The sequence below is a fragment of the Saccopteryx bilineata genome, chromosome 5 (assembly GCF_036850765.1).
Source record: "Saccopteryx bilineata isolate mSacBil1 chromosome 5, mSacBil1_pri_phased_curated, whole genome shotgun sequence".
Taxonomy (NCBI): Eukaryota; Metazoa; Chordata; class Mammalia; order Chiroptera; family Emballonuridae; genus Saccopteryx; species Saccopteryx bilineata.
The window spans coordinates 71,107,432-71,123,166 of record NC_089494.1 but is presented as its reverse complement, the minus strand read 5'-3'; the positions used below and the strand labels follow the sequence as shown (position 1 = coordinate 71,123,166).

Here is a 15,735-nt window from a genome sequence, read left to right as displayed (position 1 = left end):
CAAAAACCAAGTTTATGCACTTTAACATTAAATTCTAAATCACTTGCTCTTTGATGGGCAAAGGGAGAGAAATAAACATCCCCCCATACATCTGTGTACTGAACTTATGACACATACATATAACTAGTCTATTGAGCATAGAAAGATGGAAGATATAATTTATCTTAGCTTTTCTTATATTAAGGATTTTAAAAATCATGTTTGAACTCCACATAAATTAGAAGTTATTCTTGTTGCTACAATGAGAATCTGTCATATTAAACCATCAATAGAAATTGAAATTACTTTATCTAATAGGGAAATGAGGGATTGCTAACAGCGATATCAACACAAAACCTACAGAACAATTTTATTTGTGGCAACTGACTAATCATTGGTGTTATATACCTATTCTTGCCAATTTCAGAAGTTGTGGTCTATTTCATTGGCAAATTCTGGGGCGTCCTAGGTTTGATTTGTGGTCAGGGCACACAGGAGAAGTGACCATCTGCTTCTCCAACCCTCCCCCTCATACCCTTTTCTACGCCCCCGGCCCCCACCCTCCCCTCCAATCATGGCTCAAATGCTTTGCACAAAGTTGGCCCTGGGTGCTGAGGATGGCTCCATGGCCTCTGCTCAGGTGCTAAAATAAAATAGCTCAGTTGCTGAGCAGCTGAGTAGCAGCCCAATGGGCAGCCTGGTAGGGGACTTGCCAGGTGATCCCAGTCTGGGTACATGTGAGAGTCTGTCTCTGCCTCCCTGCCTCTCACTTAATAAGAAAAAAGTCCTGGGGCCTTGAGATTCACCACCTCTCACCACCATGCTAGCTAGGAAGAGATATTACTTGGGTAAATGTTCAGCTTCATGCAAGCTTATGAATCCACATACTCATTTAGAAATGCATTTAGTCGTGTGTGTGCGCGCGCATGCGTGCTTGTGTGTGCACGCGCATGCGTTCTCATGTGTGCACACACACATGTGCGTACATGCACACACTTTGAATTTCCTTCAAATCATGAGCAAAAGAAGTAAAACAATTAAGCTATCAATCTTTATTTCCTTGAAAATTTACTAATTCAATTATTTGCTAAGTTAAGGTAGCTAATATCATACCCACTAATAGGTGTTCACGTTCATTCTGAAGAACATTGAAGATCTGAAGGAATATGGTTCCATGAACTTTGCATCAAAACATACTCTGTGAGAATGAGAACTAGTCCAATCAATGTATTGTACTGGGAAAAAGCTTCTGGATTTATTTTGTCCTATAGCATTTTAAAAGGCCTGAGAACCACTTTAACAAAGCTGGGTTATATCATTAAATGCAATAAAACCTTGCAAATATAAGGCAATTTATGAATAACTAAAAAACCAAGGGAATATTGTGTATTGTTTTCTTGATAAGTAATTTTATTATATATTAAGTGCGTGAGTGCAAGCTATATAATGAAGTATCAAACGGCTGAATACAATAGTGGTTAGGAGCCTAGGTTCAAGTTCAAGTTCCAAACTTGGTGTCACTTTCAAGATATGATCTGCCTCCGAACAATACATGTGACCTTGGACATGGTACTTGAAGTCTGTAACCCTCCTCTTTTCATCTGCAAAGTGGAAATAATTGTGTCTACATCAAAGATTTTTTATGAAAATGAAATGGCATAATGTATGCTTCGCACATAATAAGAGCATTATGAACAATTGCTAATATTACTAATTTTTAGGCCAGGGGAATTGGATTCCATGGTATTGGGAAGGCAAGTTCAGCTAAAGCCTAGAGTTAGAGAATCTTGATGAAACCTTTTAGATTTCAATGGATGAGAAAGAGATGTATTTTCCCAAAATAGAAACCCAGGAGGGGTTTATTGGCTGTCATAAGTTGGTAGTGCTGAGCCGCCAACACCTTTTATTCAGATAGGGTACGTGGAGAGAGCAGTCACCATGGAGTCGTCAAGGTTCAGATGATATGTGGCTTCATAGGTGCCTTTAATTTTTCCAAATGGAAGAACAATTGCTACAAAATACTCATTTATGTGGTAAAATGTACTTTTCTGAGCTCTCTTAGTTTATATCCTTTATTGCTTTTAAATTTTCTTTGCAACTTCGTTCTAGTATTTTTCTATTTCCCTGTTGACTTTGTATAATAAAGGCATTAGTCATTCATTTCTACTCTATCTAGAGTTTATGTCTCATCCATAGACTGTGGATTTTTCAATTATAGAGGGAGCCTGTCCGAAGAAATGTTTGCTGAGCCAATGATGTTATGGAGTATAATGAGTATAATTCTACCTAATGACAAAGGTGCTAATTTTTCTAAATCATGAAACAATCTCTGTGTCACAGATTTATTGCTATTTTGTACTTCTTCTGGATCAGAACAATGTTTAGAAATATTGCATTAATAAATTTGGCCAGAAGGTTTTTCGAAAGCAATTTAGAAAATGTATCTACATTTTTTACTTAAAAATTATTTTTTGCCTGACCAGGCAGTGGCTCAGCGGACAGAGCGTCGGACTGGGATGTCGAGGACCCAGGTTCGAGACCCCGAGGTCGCCAGCTTGATTGCAGGCTCATCTGGTTTGAGCAAAAGCTCACCAGCTTTGATCCAAGGTCGCTGGCTTGAGCAAGGGGTTACTCTGTCTTCTGAAGCCCGTGGTCAAGGCACATATGAGAAAGCAATCAATACACAACTAAGGTGTTGCAATGCGCAATGAAAAACTAATGATTGATGCTTCTCATCTCTCTGTCCCTGTCTATCCCCCTCTCTGACTCTCTCTCTGTCTCTGTAAATAAATAAATAAAAAAATTATTTTAATTAGTAGCATAGTTAGAAGTGCTTTTAGATCAATTTACATCGATAACAAGTGTCAGATAAGTTGGTGAGAAGAAATGTCATGACTCTGCTTTTGTGAAACAATTTGGATGGAGAAACCTCCCTAAATAGTGGGATTTTGACTTTTAAAAGATTGTTTGATTAAGTAAACAAAATTTTATTATGTAATTTGTTTATGAATAAATGTGAGTGAAAAAATTTTAATATACAATATCATTTTAATAAAAATTTATTTTAATAAAAATATAATTACATACCATATAAATATCCAAACTGTATCACAATCAATCGAAACAATATTTAATTAATAGAATAAGCTTGAAGGGGTTATATTGCAAATAAAACAGTTATTTCGTTTTAAAAAAAAAAAAGATTGTTTGAGTTTGGTGTGACATTTCTGTTGTAAACCTGTTTTAATTTGTGCAGGTAGAACCTTCACTGAGATTTGAAAATGTAGGTATTTAATCTTACACTCTATATTATATTTACTAATTGCTGCTTAGTGCAGTGTGAGCTGCAGGTTGAATGCGTATTGTTCTCTGCCTTAGGTAGTAAAAATCTGTATCTTGCTTAAGGTGGTGATTTATTTTAAAAGATGTCCAAAGTACTTTTTCTACTTATTCTAACTCGAAAACTTCCCTTATTTTCAGCACTGTATTTTTGGCAGGATCCCAGTGCTTGGATGGGAATGGTCCTAAAGTTTGGCCACATTTTATTTTTATGTCCACTTTAGAATACTTTATGAGGCAAGTGATTTTAAAAGTCTCTTTCCTTTCAGACTATTTTAATGATTCTTCTGAAGGAAAAGGATATCATATCTCTTAAATATCTTTCAATCTATCCTGGCTGTTCTACTTTATTATTCAATCAGAAACTTTCTGAAAGACTGAAGAGAAACTTCTTAAGTGCTAAGGAGAAAAAAATATTACCCTCCAGTGCTGCAGTAATAATTCCAAATTCTTCACGTCTGTGTGATCTTTCTCCCTTAATGTGCTAAGTCTTGCCAGTTGTCAAAGGAATTAGGCTAAGTACTGGTTTTTAGTCTTAATAGCAAGCATATAACATAAATTTTTCATTGCTATTCTTGTTAGAGAAAAAAAAATAGGCTTGCAGTGGGCACTTGATCAATTTTCAACAGTTTTAAAAGCCTTATTACAGTCTTAGTTGATTTTTTTTTCTGCTCTTGCTAACTAAAAGAGTATCCTGAAAGTTAACTTTTTGAAAGAACTTTGAGGTCCCTGTCTGTTAAAATTTTATTATACCATGTGGCCAATTACCAAGTTGTGGTCAATGTTTACTGTTAAGAAGCATTAAAAACGCAATTCTGGCCATGTTAATGGATATTAATCTCAATAACAGGGAACAGAAAAATTCTTGGGGTCTCTCCAGCCAGAGAAGAGTCATAAAGAACCCCTTTAGTACTAGTAAGTTGAGTGGCCATCGTCCCTGTATCAGCAGGGCATGAATTACCTTAGCCATTGCCGTTTGTATACAGAAGACGGGAGGGTGGGCATCAGAGGCAGCAGGCGGCCACAGTGTTTATCGTTTACTCCCAGGGGGTGGGAACTGCATTGCATCAGAGCCTATTCTCACTGGTTATATGTTGCCTCTTATTTTGAGAGCAGTAGAAATTGAGAAGTGGAAGAAGAGAGAGGTAATCCTCTTAAAATTATGCTACTTGTTAGGAACTGATGCAGGATAAGACTCCAAATTGAGGACCATTCATTTACTGAGCAGGTGCTGGAGTACATATTCAGTCCAGGAAGAACCTAATAGTCAAGGGTGAGAAAATGTCCTGTAAATTAACAATTACAATACAGTGTAAGAAGTATAGCTAAACACATCAAGCAGGTGCTATGAATGCAGAGGGTCACTTAATCCGATGTGGTGCTGGTAAAGGAATATTTCTTGGAGAAAGTTTGGGTCAGTCCTCTTGTGCAGATGATTTTGATTTCTGAAACCTTAGTTTCCTTTGTTAAAGTTTGGGAAAAGATTACAGAGAATAGATACAAAGTAACTGGCCCTAGTAGTTGCTCACTAGAGGCTGACTGGTATTGTTATAAATGGAATGAAGAAATCTACCTGAGGTTTAGGAAGGACAAGGCACTGTTTTGAGGAAGATGTACTCAACCTAGAGCCATTCTAGTCAGGTATAGATGAAGTTACAGAAAGGCCAGTTTTAGCAGACACAGAGCACTAAAGAAAGAAACCCTTAGAGTGGTCGGTGATGTCCCCAGGGATGCAGTAGGCCTTTTGCCCACATGGCATAAGCAACTGAGAGAACGGAAGGAAGTCCTCCCTGGGAAGCGGATAACCTTGGTAGCGAAGGGACCAGGGAGGGACAGACACCCAAACTCCTTTGGTACTTTGAATTAACTTGTTCACAACAAATCATTTCTCCAAGTTCTGGATATCCACCCAAGCTGGGCCAATTGTACATAACCCACCAGAACAGAGGCTTTGAACTGGGAGTTCATGGATGGATAGATGGCATGCATTTGTGCTTCTCTGCACTTGTTTTCTGATGAAAGTATGCATTTCTTTCATCAAATTATCCAACTACAAGTCATCAAGGTGCAAAATACATTAAGTAGCTCAGGTCTTTAACTCAAAGTCACAGGCAACTCTGGCACAAGGAATACATACATAATTGGGGAATCCTCCAATTATTTCTCTAACAAAAAATATTCATTAGGCAGAGTGCTCCTGGGGTTCTTGGCTCAAGCAGACACCTGGACAAGAGAGGTGTATTTGGCCAACTTGTGCTTTGCCTCTCGCATTGGCAAGCAGTCAGCAGCATTTTCCACATCAGCGGTGCCCCGTGGAAACGCCTTGCGGGATTTCACTGTGTGGACTCATTGCCAACTCCCTCTTCTCTTTGCGGCAGATAGATTTATTTCTTGCCAAATGGGTTAAGGCAGAAATGATCCTAGTATTGTAAAAAAAAAAAAAAAAAAAAAAAGGTATCGTTCTTTTGTTTAGAGAAATGCATAAGCATTCTGAGAATGTGTGGGGTCCTAAGTGTTCAAGATCTTAAAATCTGATGCCAATTTTTAAAAAAAATAATGATTATCTTATTTAACAGAGTCTATAGCTTATAGTCAGTATTTGGTAATAGTGTTAATGGCAGTAGTAGTGTCAATATTAGGGCAGAACATCACAAATTACTCAAAATCATGCTTTAAAAATTAAGGATGAAAGCATTTAATATAAACTACCTTAGGTAAAATTATATCCTCATAGTTAGGAACACATCTGGATAATGAAAGCTATCACACCAAAATAAATAAATAAATAACACATAGTTTTTTAGCTGAGCTCTTTTTTCTTAAATATTGGATTAAACCTGTGCACCATCAAGTTAACAACTGTCCTCTTCATTCTTTACCTAGCCCAGTAGACAGTCTGGTTGATGATGTTTGATATTGTGAATAATCTTGCTTTTGTCAGCTAAGCTTTTCCCACCTGCTACCATAGATGAGCCACACACAAGTATGATCATTAACCTGTTGGCAATGCCTTCCGTCTCATCATTTGAATTTGGTGATGCCCCAGTCAAGTGCTGATTGAAGCAAGCAGCCTTACCTTATCAAAGTCATTGGAATAGAACTTTGTCATAATTTCCTAGTTTTTGTGCTTGCTGGAAGAACTTGATGAGAACCCACAAAAATTTTTTTGTTCTTTGACAAATCATGAAGAATTATCCCCCATATCATGTTGTAATGCGGGCTGTTGAACATGCCAGCTTGACGTGTGTGGCCTCACCAGGTGCAAGGGTCTTTGTTAATGACCTCTGCAGCCAAAAGTCACTGTCACTCTGATTAACTACCAAACTAGCAAGGAAGCAACGCTCTCAGATAAAAGTGAACAAAGTGCCTCCCTTTGTTCCTGAGAGAGTAGCTCATCATGCTTCTGGTTAAGCAGCCTCTGTGGAATGAGGACCTACCAGTTCATATGACCCAGGAACTCATAGCTCACCACCATCTTTTCATCAAGTCAGGAAAGAGACAGCATCTCACTAAAAAGACATCCCATTACCGTATTAGGAAATTCTTTTCATGCCATAATTACCTTCTTTTAAATATATATATTTCCTGCATCGGGGACAGGCCCACCCTCCACCTGTTCACCACCAGCCATCTGTCACCTTTTTCAATTGTTTGAAAAATTCATGAGTTACCCTAATGATCTTATATGTTTCATTTACTGTGTTTTATCTGATATGGTTAAGGACATAAATATTGGTAGGTAGCATTTCTTATATAGAATTTTATTGTTTGTTGATTTCATATTCCTTCTATTTTCTCAACAAATGTAGGATGCCTGGTTAAAATTGAATTTGAGACAAAAAAAACAACAACACATAAGTAAAAATATATCCCAAACAGTATTTTTCATCTAAAATTTAACTTTAACTAGGTACCCTATAGTTTTATTTGCTAAGTCCTGCAACACTAAAGTGGTTCTTTCAGCAAATCAGATAATTTGCTACTCTTAAAATATTTTTTCTATGGTAATTTTCTTGAAAATACATAGCAGTTCATTAGGAAATAGGGACAAATGAAAGAAGACAAAAGGATAAAACATTAGATAAATATAAATGGGGTAGTAAGAACTCAATGTGTTACCAACGGAAGGTGAGAGATATTTGGGCTGTCAAAAGAGTGATATAAACAAGATTTCATCAAATACTTAAAGTTAAACTTCACTCATTCTTCCAAAGACATTAAAATGTACATTTGTGCCTGACCAGGCGGTGGCGCAGTGGATAGAGCATCGGACTGGGATGCGGCAGACCCAGGTTCGAGACCCAAGGTCGCCAGCTTGAGCGCGGGCTCATCTGGTTTGAGTAAGGCTCACCTTAAGCAAGGGGTTACTCAGTCTGCTGAAGGCCCATGGTCAAGGCACATATGAGAGAGCAATCAATGAACAACTAAGGTGTTGCAACGAAAAACTGATGATTGATGCTTCTCATCTCTCTCTGTTCCTGTCTGTCCGTCTCTCTCTGTCACTGTAAAAAAAAAATGTACATTTGTAACTAACTTCTTGATTTGGCATTCTTTGCCAAGCTCTCCCACTTATCTTCACTCTACATCTTTCTGGTTTCTAATTTTCCCCCAAGAAATACATTAACTAAATTCATTATCATTATAAACATGAAAACCCTAACGTAGTTTATCAGTATTTCTTTTTTGAGGAAGAAGATAAAAACATTTATACCTTTTTTATTAAACATTCTGAGAGGCTCTGAGCAATGGTTACATATAATACAAATATGAAGTAAGTATGTTGCCCTGCTGGTTGGCTCAGGGGTAGAGTGTTGACCTGGCATGTGGACGTTCTGGGTTCAAATACCGGTCAGGGCATACAGGATAAGTGCCTGTTTCTCCACACCTTCCCTTCTCTCTCTCTCTTTCTCTCTCTCTTTCTCTGTCTTTCTTTTTCTTTTTCCCTCCTGCAGCCATGACTCGATTAGAGCAAGTTGGCCCAGGCACAGAGGATGGCTCCTTGGCCTCTGCCTCAGGTGCTAAGAAGAACTCAGTTGCTGAGCAACAGAGCAATGCCACAGATGGGTGGAGCATCACCCCCTAGTGGGCTTGCCGGGTGGATCCCTATCTGGTGCATGCAAGAGTCTGTCTCTGCCTCCCCTTCCCTCACTGAATAAAAAAATAAAAAAAAATACGAAAGAATCAAGAACAACAGATATTCAAGATCACAAGATGTTTATTAGAGTTTTAAAATAAAGTAGTTATTAATGAAATTTGACAATAGCAAGGGTATGTGGGTGCAAGGAAAGAGGAAAATGTCCAAGTGGTAAATCATGGGCCTTCTTAATAAATAAAAAAATGAGATAAATTAGTATTAGCCAAAGATAGAATACTGGCTTTGAAATACTATTGAACTTATTGAAGCCTCAGAGTGAGAGTCTCTGGAGAATTGTCTAATTGGGTGGCTTCCTGCCTACTGGCCATGTAGGTGAATGATCAAAGGGCTGGAACCTAACCCAAGTGGGCTAAAATGTTGCTCATCCATTGGAACATTAAACTTGAAATGCAAGACATAGAGAGCAATTGCTGACTCAAACTTTGTAACAGTAGCACTCTAAAGAAAAGATCAAGGAATTTCTACAGCTATAATCCTCATAGAAGCTGTCCTTGTTCCTATGTTTCCTCAAATTTGGGTTTTAACCCTATCTTAGATTGCATGAACTAGTTCAACAATTTTCCAGCCAGATGTCTTTGTGCTTAAGTTAAGTAGAATTGACTTTTGGGTTGCTTGCAAGCAAAGAAAAAAAAGTATGACATTTTTCCTGACCAGGTGGTGGTGCAGTAGATAGTGTTGACCTGGGATGCTGAGGACCCAGGTTTGAAACCCTAGGTCAACAGCTTGAGTGAGGACTCATCTGGCTTGAGCATTGGCTCACCAGTTTGAGTGCAGCCTCACTGGCTTGAGTGTGAGATCATAAACATGACCCCATGGTTGCTGGCTTGAGCCTAAATGTCGCTGGTTTGAAGCCCAAGGTCGCTGGCTTGAGCAAGGGGTCACTGGCTCAGCTAGAGCCCCCTCTCACCCCCGTCAAGGCACACACGAGAAAGCAATCAGTGAACAACTAAGGTGTCGCAACAAAGAATTGATGCCTCTCATCTCTCTCCTTTCTAGTTTATCTGTCTCTCTCGCTAAAAATAAGTATCTTTTTATAGAATTTTTTACTTTTATTTTTATTTTATTTATTCATTTTAGAGAAGAGAGAGAGAGGGAGAGAGAGGAGAGAGAAACAGGGGGGAGGAGCTGGAAGCATCAACTCCCATATGTGCCTTGACCAGGCAAGCCCAGAGTTTCGAACCGGCAACCTCAGCATTTCCAGGTCGATGCTTTTATCCACTGCGCCACCACAGGTCAGGCTAAATATTTTTTTTTAAAGTGTATGTATGGCCTTTTAAGGTCAAGTTCATCTCTCATTTTTATTCTCATTTAACCAAATATACCAAACATTTTGTTAGTCAGAAAGAGGGTTGAATGAGATAAACATGATTTCTGCTTCATGGAGCTTTCATTTCAGCAGAGAAAACCAATAATGATAAATAATTAAAGTATGGAAATGAGAGGGTTTCATTCATTTATTGAACAAATACTTATTAAGCACCTATTATATGTATATATTTTTTACATATATAATATATATGTGGCACCAGTCTAGACTCCCAGAACACTTGTAAAGAAAAAGATATTTGACCTTAAAACTATAGTTGGGAAGAAAAACAGTAAGAAATAAACTTACTGTTTTTTATGTAGTAATATATAAGTAAATAATATAGATTTAGGAGGTACTAAGTGCTATGGTTAAAATGTAAAATATGAACCAAGAAGAATAGTATATAAAAGGCCTACTGGCCAAAGAGAAATGACAGGGTGGAGAAACTGAATGACTATTAGAGCTCAAATATTAACAAGGTTAGTGGCTCAAAATGAAGAGGGCGCGGATAGCCGACATAGACTGTTAAGGACTTTGAAGCCATTTTGATGAATTTTAACTTTATCCTAAGGCAGCGAGTTTCAACCTTTTTCATCTCATGGCAGATAAACTAATTACTAAAATTCTGCAGCATATCAAATATTTCTTTCCAATCTGACAAAAAAAACTAGATATGATTTTGATTTATTTGCACCAGATGGCTATTGTTGTATTGGTCGTTGTCATTTTTTTTTATTAGACAATCTAAGCGAAAAGAGGTCCATGCTCCTGATGAAATTGTCAGGTATTGCATGTTTTAAAATTTCTTGAGGCACATCAGTTGAAAATCACTGTCCTAAGGCAATCCCAAGGCACTTAAGAGTTTTAAATTAGAGACTGACACGATCAGATTTGCATTTTAAATTTATCATCCTGCCAGCAACCTGGAAAACACATTGAAAGCATACAGTAGTGGATGGGAGAGAATAATTAGAAGGCTTTTCCTAGTCCAAGTGAGAAATGGCGATGCTCTTGACTAGCATGTGTTCCATGAATTGGAATACGGTAGCTGTGTGAAAATGGCTGTAATCAAGGTTTAAATTTTCAGCCGCTCATATTTAGAATAAATGAATACCTACCCAGCTTTATCTTCTGCTTCCATTCTTGTATTCTTTTCTTCCCTAGTGATAGTATAAATGATGAAAGAGAAAACCACATGCTCTGTTTACCACTCCACTAGTAGGTCTAGGTCAAGGTTACATACTGGTTAGCAGTGGATCATTTGACCCCCATAATTTGTTATGACATCTTATTGCATTCACATTTTTTTAAAGGGAGTAAAACTAGGCAAGTGTTATGCTGGTTTCTACACAAGAAGTTTAGCAATTAACCAGTTTCACTGGTATATGTTAAGGTTATGCCCTCCTATCATTATTTGCATTTTTAATTTTAAGCATAGGTACTAATTCTACTCTAAGCAGTCTGTTCCTTCTATTTTTTTTTTTTGACCTGGGTCTAATTCAGAATCTTTTATTCCCTAAAATGTAGATAGAAATTATATGCAACCTTCAACTCCATTGTTTCAAGTCTTACCAGTTCCAAATGTAATAGCAAGGAAAAAAAGAGTTTTAATTCTCTTATGGTCCCTCCAAAGATTTCCCCTTTCATTCTTGAGGAAGAGAGAAACAAAGGGGAAAGTACCAAGTACTGCCTTTCCCCATATTGGAACACGGTTCCCTGTGGCCCAATTGAGTGTCCTTGATTCTTGAGAAACCTGCCTTTCCTAAGGAAGCTGACGGAGATAGAATGGCCGAGTGGAGCTTAAGGATGTGGCTTCAATTCCCACTGCAATATTTTTTTTATAAAAATGTACCTTTTAAAAAATAGGTTTCCATCTTGTATTACTTTGTGTCTTGAAGGTTCTCCCTTGTGAATTACTTTGCATCTTGTTTGAAGTGAACCATTTTAAAATTTATATTCTGTCCTACTTTTATTTCAAGAACTTACTTAAAATATCTTCCTTTCTCTTCATCGTGCACAAATGTACATGAACACTTCATGCACTCCACACTCTTGTAGATGGAGGAAATAATATGCTAATCTGAATAGTGCTAAAATCAGAGTCAAAATAAACATTTTTATTCTCAAAAGAGTAGACAATGCAGTATCTTCTTCTTGCTATCCGTTTTCTCCATTGTTAATGTAAGTGCAAAAAGACGTGGAGTACTAAAGCAGGCAGTAGACCGTGCATTTGGGAGTGTTCTCAATTCACTGGAGCCTAGCGTAGTGGATGCTTGCTCCTTGAGGGCAGGTTCCATGTTCTACTCCCTTTTGTATTCCCTAGTGCACCCAAGGTGTCAGGCATGTACATATCAGTTCCTCAGCACAGGCTTAGATGAGTGGAGTAAATTGAAATTAATGCTAAAGACTTAGGAGGCATCCCATAGGGTGTTTAATTGTACTGGAAATCACACTGGGGGTTGCCAAAGAGGAGATTTGGAATAGGAATCGAGTGCTGGGTTTTGTGACTCTCTAGAGCTGGTATGAGGACATAACCAAGAAAGGAAAAGTCCAGGGAGTCTAGTCTGCTGGAGAGCAGAGTAGAACTAGAAAAGTGGTCCTCCAGTCTGAGTACTCATCAAGATCACCTGCAAAGGCTTTATGAAGGACAGAGTGCTAGACCCTGACCCTGGAGAGTTTCTGGTTTGGGTGATCTATGATAGGGCCTGAGAATTTTCATTACTAATAGTTTCCACCCCAGGTGATGCTGAGACTGCTAATCCTAGTAGCCCGCTTTGAAGAAGAAAAGCCAACAACTATTGAATCCGATCTGGGAGAGCTGGCCCAGCTAAGGGAATCTGAACAGGCTGCTTGCTCTGTGATCTGTGCAGAGAAGGGATGATTTCAGGATTTTTGAGGACAATGCCTAGATAATGTAACTAAGTGGACATCGGAATAGTTTTAAGGTATTCTGATCAAAGGACTTCCTTCTGATCAAAGGACTGATGGCTACACTCTGTCAAGGAAAGAAGAAAATGGCTTCAAGATCTCAAATGAGAGCTCAGGTGAGCTGACAGATGAGATGGAAGATGGAATCGACTTAGTAACACTTTCAGCTAAATTAATCTGATTTAGCAATGTAAAACCAAGTATAGATGTCTAAGCTAAATTATATATAGGTATTCCCGAACATATCCCTACACTGCAAGGAAAGTTTATGTTCCTCAGTTGACTACAAATGTCTGGGTAAATAGGGCAGGTGGAGAAAGCCCAAGCAGAAAGGAAAGCCCATTCATCCTGGAGAAAGGATGAAGGAGAAACCATGTTTTCTCCCCACCTTTCACCCTGTCTACTCAGTTAGTGCTGTCTTCCAGGTAAACAACCTTAGATAGCTTTTGAAACAGTGGAAATAGCTTCAGCAACCAGGTATCATGGGTACACATTGCACTTTAAAGCAGTTTTGAAATGGAAGCAACTTAAAATTTAGAACTGATTTCATATGCTTCATTGTGCTTGGCTAGTTAGGTTTCTTACATTTAAAAACTCGAGTATTTTGTTTTTTTCATACTGATCTGTTTCTTCTAGATGAATTTTTATAAGGAGTAATCACTTAAACTTTGGGGGACACTGGCATTTATTTTCAGAATGTCATGGACTCAGGTGGATTTTCTTATTTGCCAACAATAGAGATATCACAATAAACTAAATTATGGTATGCCCCCCCCCAAATGGTACATTTTGGTAAGTAAATGGTCAAATGCTCATATTTAATACAAAGTAATCTTTGTTAATTTGAAGCTGAAGCTGGTTTTTTATTGTATTTTTGTGGGGTTTTTTTTTTTTGTTGTTGTTTTTTGAGAAAAGCTACGTAGTGATCCTTTCAAGGTAAAGGCTCAGTGCATGTATGAAAAGCCACATAAAAACGACTCTGGAGACCTTGGCTGCACATCCAGCGGTCAAATATTTCAATGCTTCATTGCTCCCGTTCCCGTTACAGGTTCATGTGACAGCGCTGCAGCTATGAGTGGAATTTTAAAGAGGAAGTTTGAAGAAGTTGACGGCTCCTCGCCCTGCTCCTCCGTGCGGGAATCGGATGATGAAGTGTCCAGCAGTGAGAGTGCTGACAGTGGGGACAGCGTCAATCCATCCACCTCCAGTCATTTTCCCCGTGAGTACAAACACCATACCTGAAGCTGACTGTCTGGTTCTACAGGGAAAATCATCGTGTCATTTTGGTCATTTTTAAAACCTTCATTATTAGGTTATTTGGGGTTTTTATTTTTGTTTTGTTGGTTGGTTTGTTTTTACAGATACTCTGAAAACAAATCATAATCAAGTAAAAGTAAACTATGTTGAAGGCAACAGTGGTTCTTTTATTTAGGTTGCTTTTGGTAGTGGATTGTTTGATTGTGTTAAACTACTGCTTCAATGAAAAAAAATGGCATTTTATTTTTATTACTTTTTGAAGTAAGCATCCTACTCTGAGAGTAGGTAAGAAAAGACAAAGTTCTACCATAAAATAATTTATTGTCCTATAGCTGAAACAATATTCTGGGAGAAGAAAAAGGGATATATTTGGGAGTTGAAGGTTAGGATGAGAAAGAGCTTAACCAGCTAGTCATTAAGACCTAAAAAAGCAGCAAAACTCTCCCAAGTGTGCAAGTGCATGCAGTGTGGATCTCTTTTCTGCTCATCCTTTTATTCTCTCATCCCCAAGAATAATATTTAAAGCACACAAAGAAGAAAGAAAAAAATGTATGCTTTCTCTATGATTCTTTTTTATGCCACACTGTAACATCATCCTTTCCTGTCAGTCATGGTATTACGAGGTTTGAAAAAAATGATGAGAAAAATTTGGAAGGTAATACAATCTATAAGCTCAAGGAAACTAACTAGCAATAGCTAAATGATCTTTTTAAATTTGTTTTGAGCAGGCAGGCTGTAATATATCTTGAGATCATGACAGATAGCTAGTCTTAGTTTTGGGGTTGTTTTTTTTCAATTAAGTGGCTAATTACATTAATGTATGATTCATAATATAGAATTTATTGTGGAAATATGACCACCCAGAAAATCAAAAGAATTAAAAATTAATTAATTATTAGGAAATAATAAGGAGCTTAGTAAAACTATAGAACATAAAACAAATGTACTAAAATAAACAGCATTTCTTTAATCAAACAAAACTAATAGAAATTATTGTGAAAGGGCAATTACACTATTTTAGCAGTAAAAATCATAAAATATTTAGGGACAAGATTATTGTGTGATGTAAGTGATCTACAAATACATGTGCATATGTCATGATGATATCATATGATCTTATATTTTTGATTCAAAAGAAGAAATATATTTACCAAATTTGTCTTAATAGTAAAAAGAAGCCATAGCCTTACCAGGCAGTGGCGCAGTGAACAGAGCATCGGACTGGGACAAGGAGGACCCAGGTTTGAAACCCCAAGGTCACTGGCTTGATTGTGGGATCGTAGACATGACCCCATCATCTCTGGCTTGAGCCCAAGGTTGCTGGCTTGAACAAGGGGTCATCTGATCTACTATAGCCTCCCCCTCCCCCCGTCAAAGCACATATGATAAAGGATTCAATGAACAACTAAGATGCCGCAACAAAGAATTGATGCTTCTCATCTCTCGCTCTCTCTGTCCCTATCTGTCCTTCTCTCTGTCTCTGTCTCTGTCTCTGTCAAACATACACACACAGAGCCATAAATGTTGAGAAGCCATTCCAGACATCAATATAGCAGAAAATTATATAATTTAACTATTCTGTACTAATTAGGTTTAGGAAAGTATAAAAAAATCTCAACATACTATATATAAGATACTGATATCTATAAAACAGAGCAGTTTAGAATAATGGGATAAGGAAGGAGTATTTAATAAATTGTTGTAGTGTTAGAGTTTGAAAATGAAGTAAGTTATATACACATCTCATAACATATGCTAAAATACTTTC

At 37.7% G+C, this 15,735-nt stretch overlaps 1 protein-coding gene across 5 annotated transcripts in view; it reads left to right on the top strand.

Moving 5' to 3' along the window:
- Positions 1-15,735, top strand: part of CSRNP3 (cysteine and serine rich nuclear protein 3) — a 232,675-nt gene that overhangs the window by 129,653 nt on the left and 87,287 nt on the right. For all 5 annotated transcript variants that reach the window (XM_066279589.1, XM_066279588.1, XM_066279591.1 and 2 more), the window contains one exon: positions 13,759-13,929. In XM_066279589.1, coding sequence (XP_066135686.1) covers positions 13,759-13,929 — 171 coding nt within the window. The remainder of the gene's footprint in view (positions 1-13,758; positions 13,930-15,735) is intronic.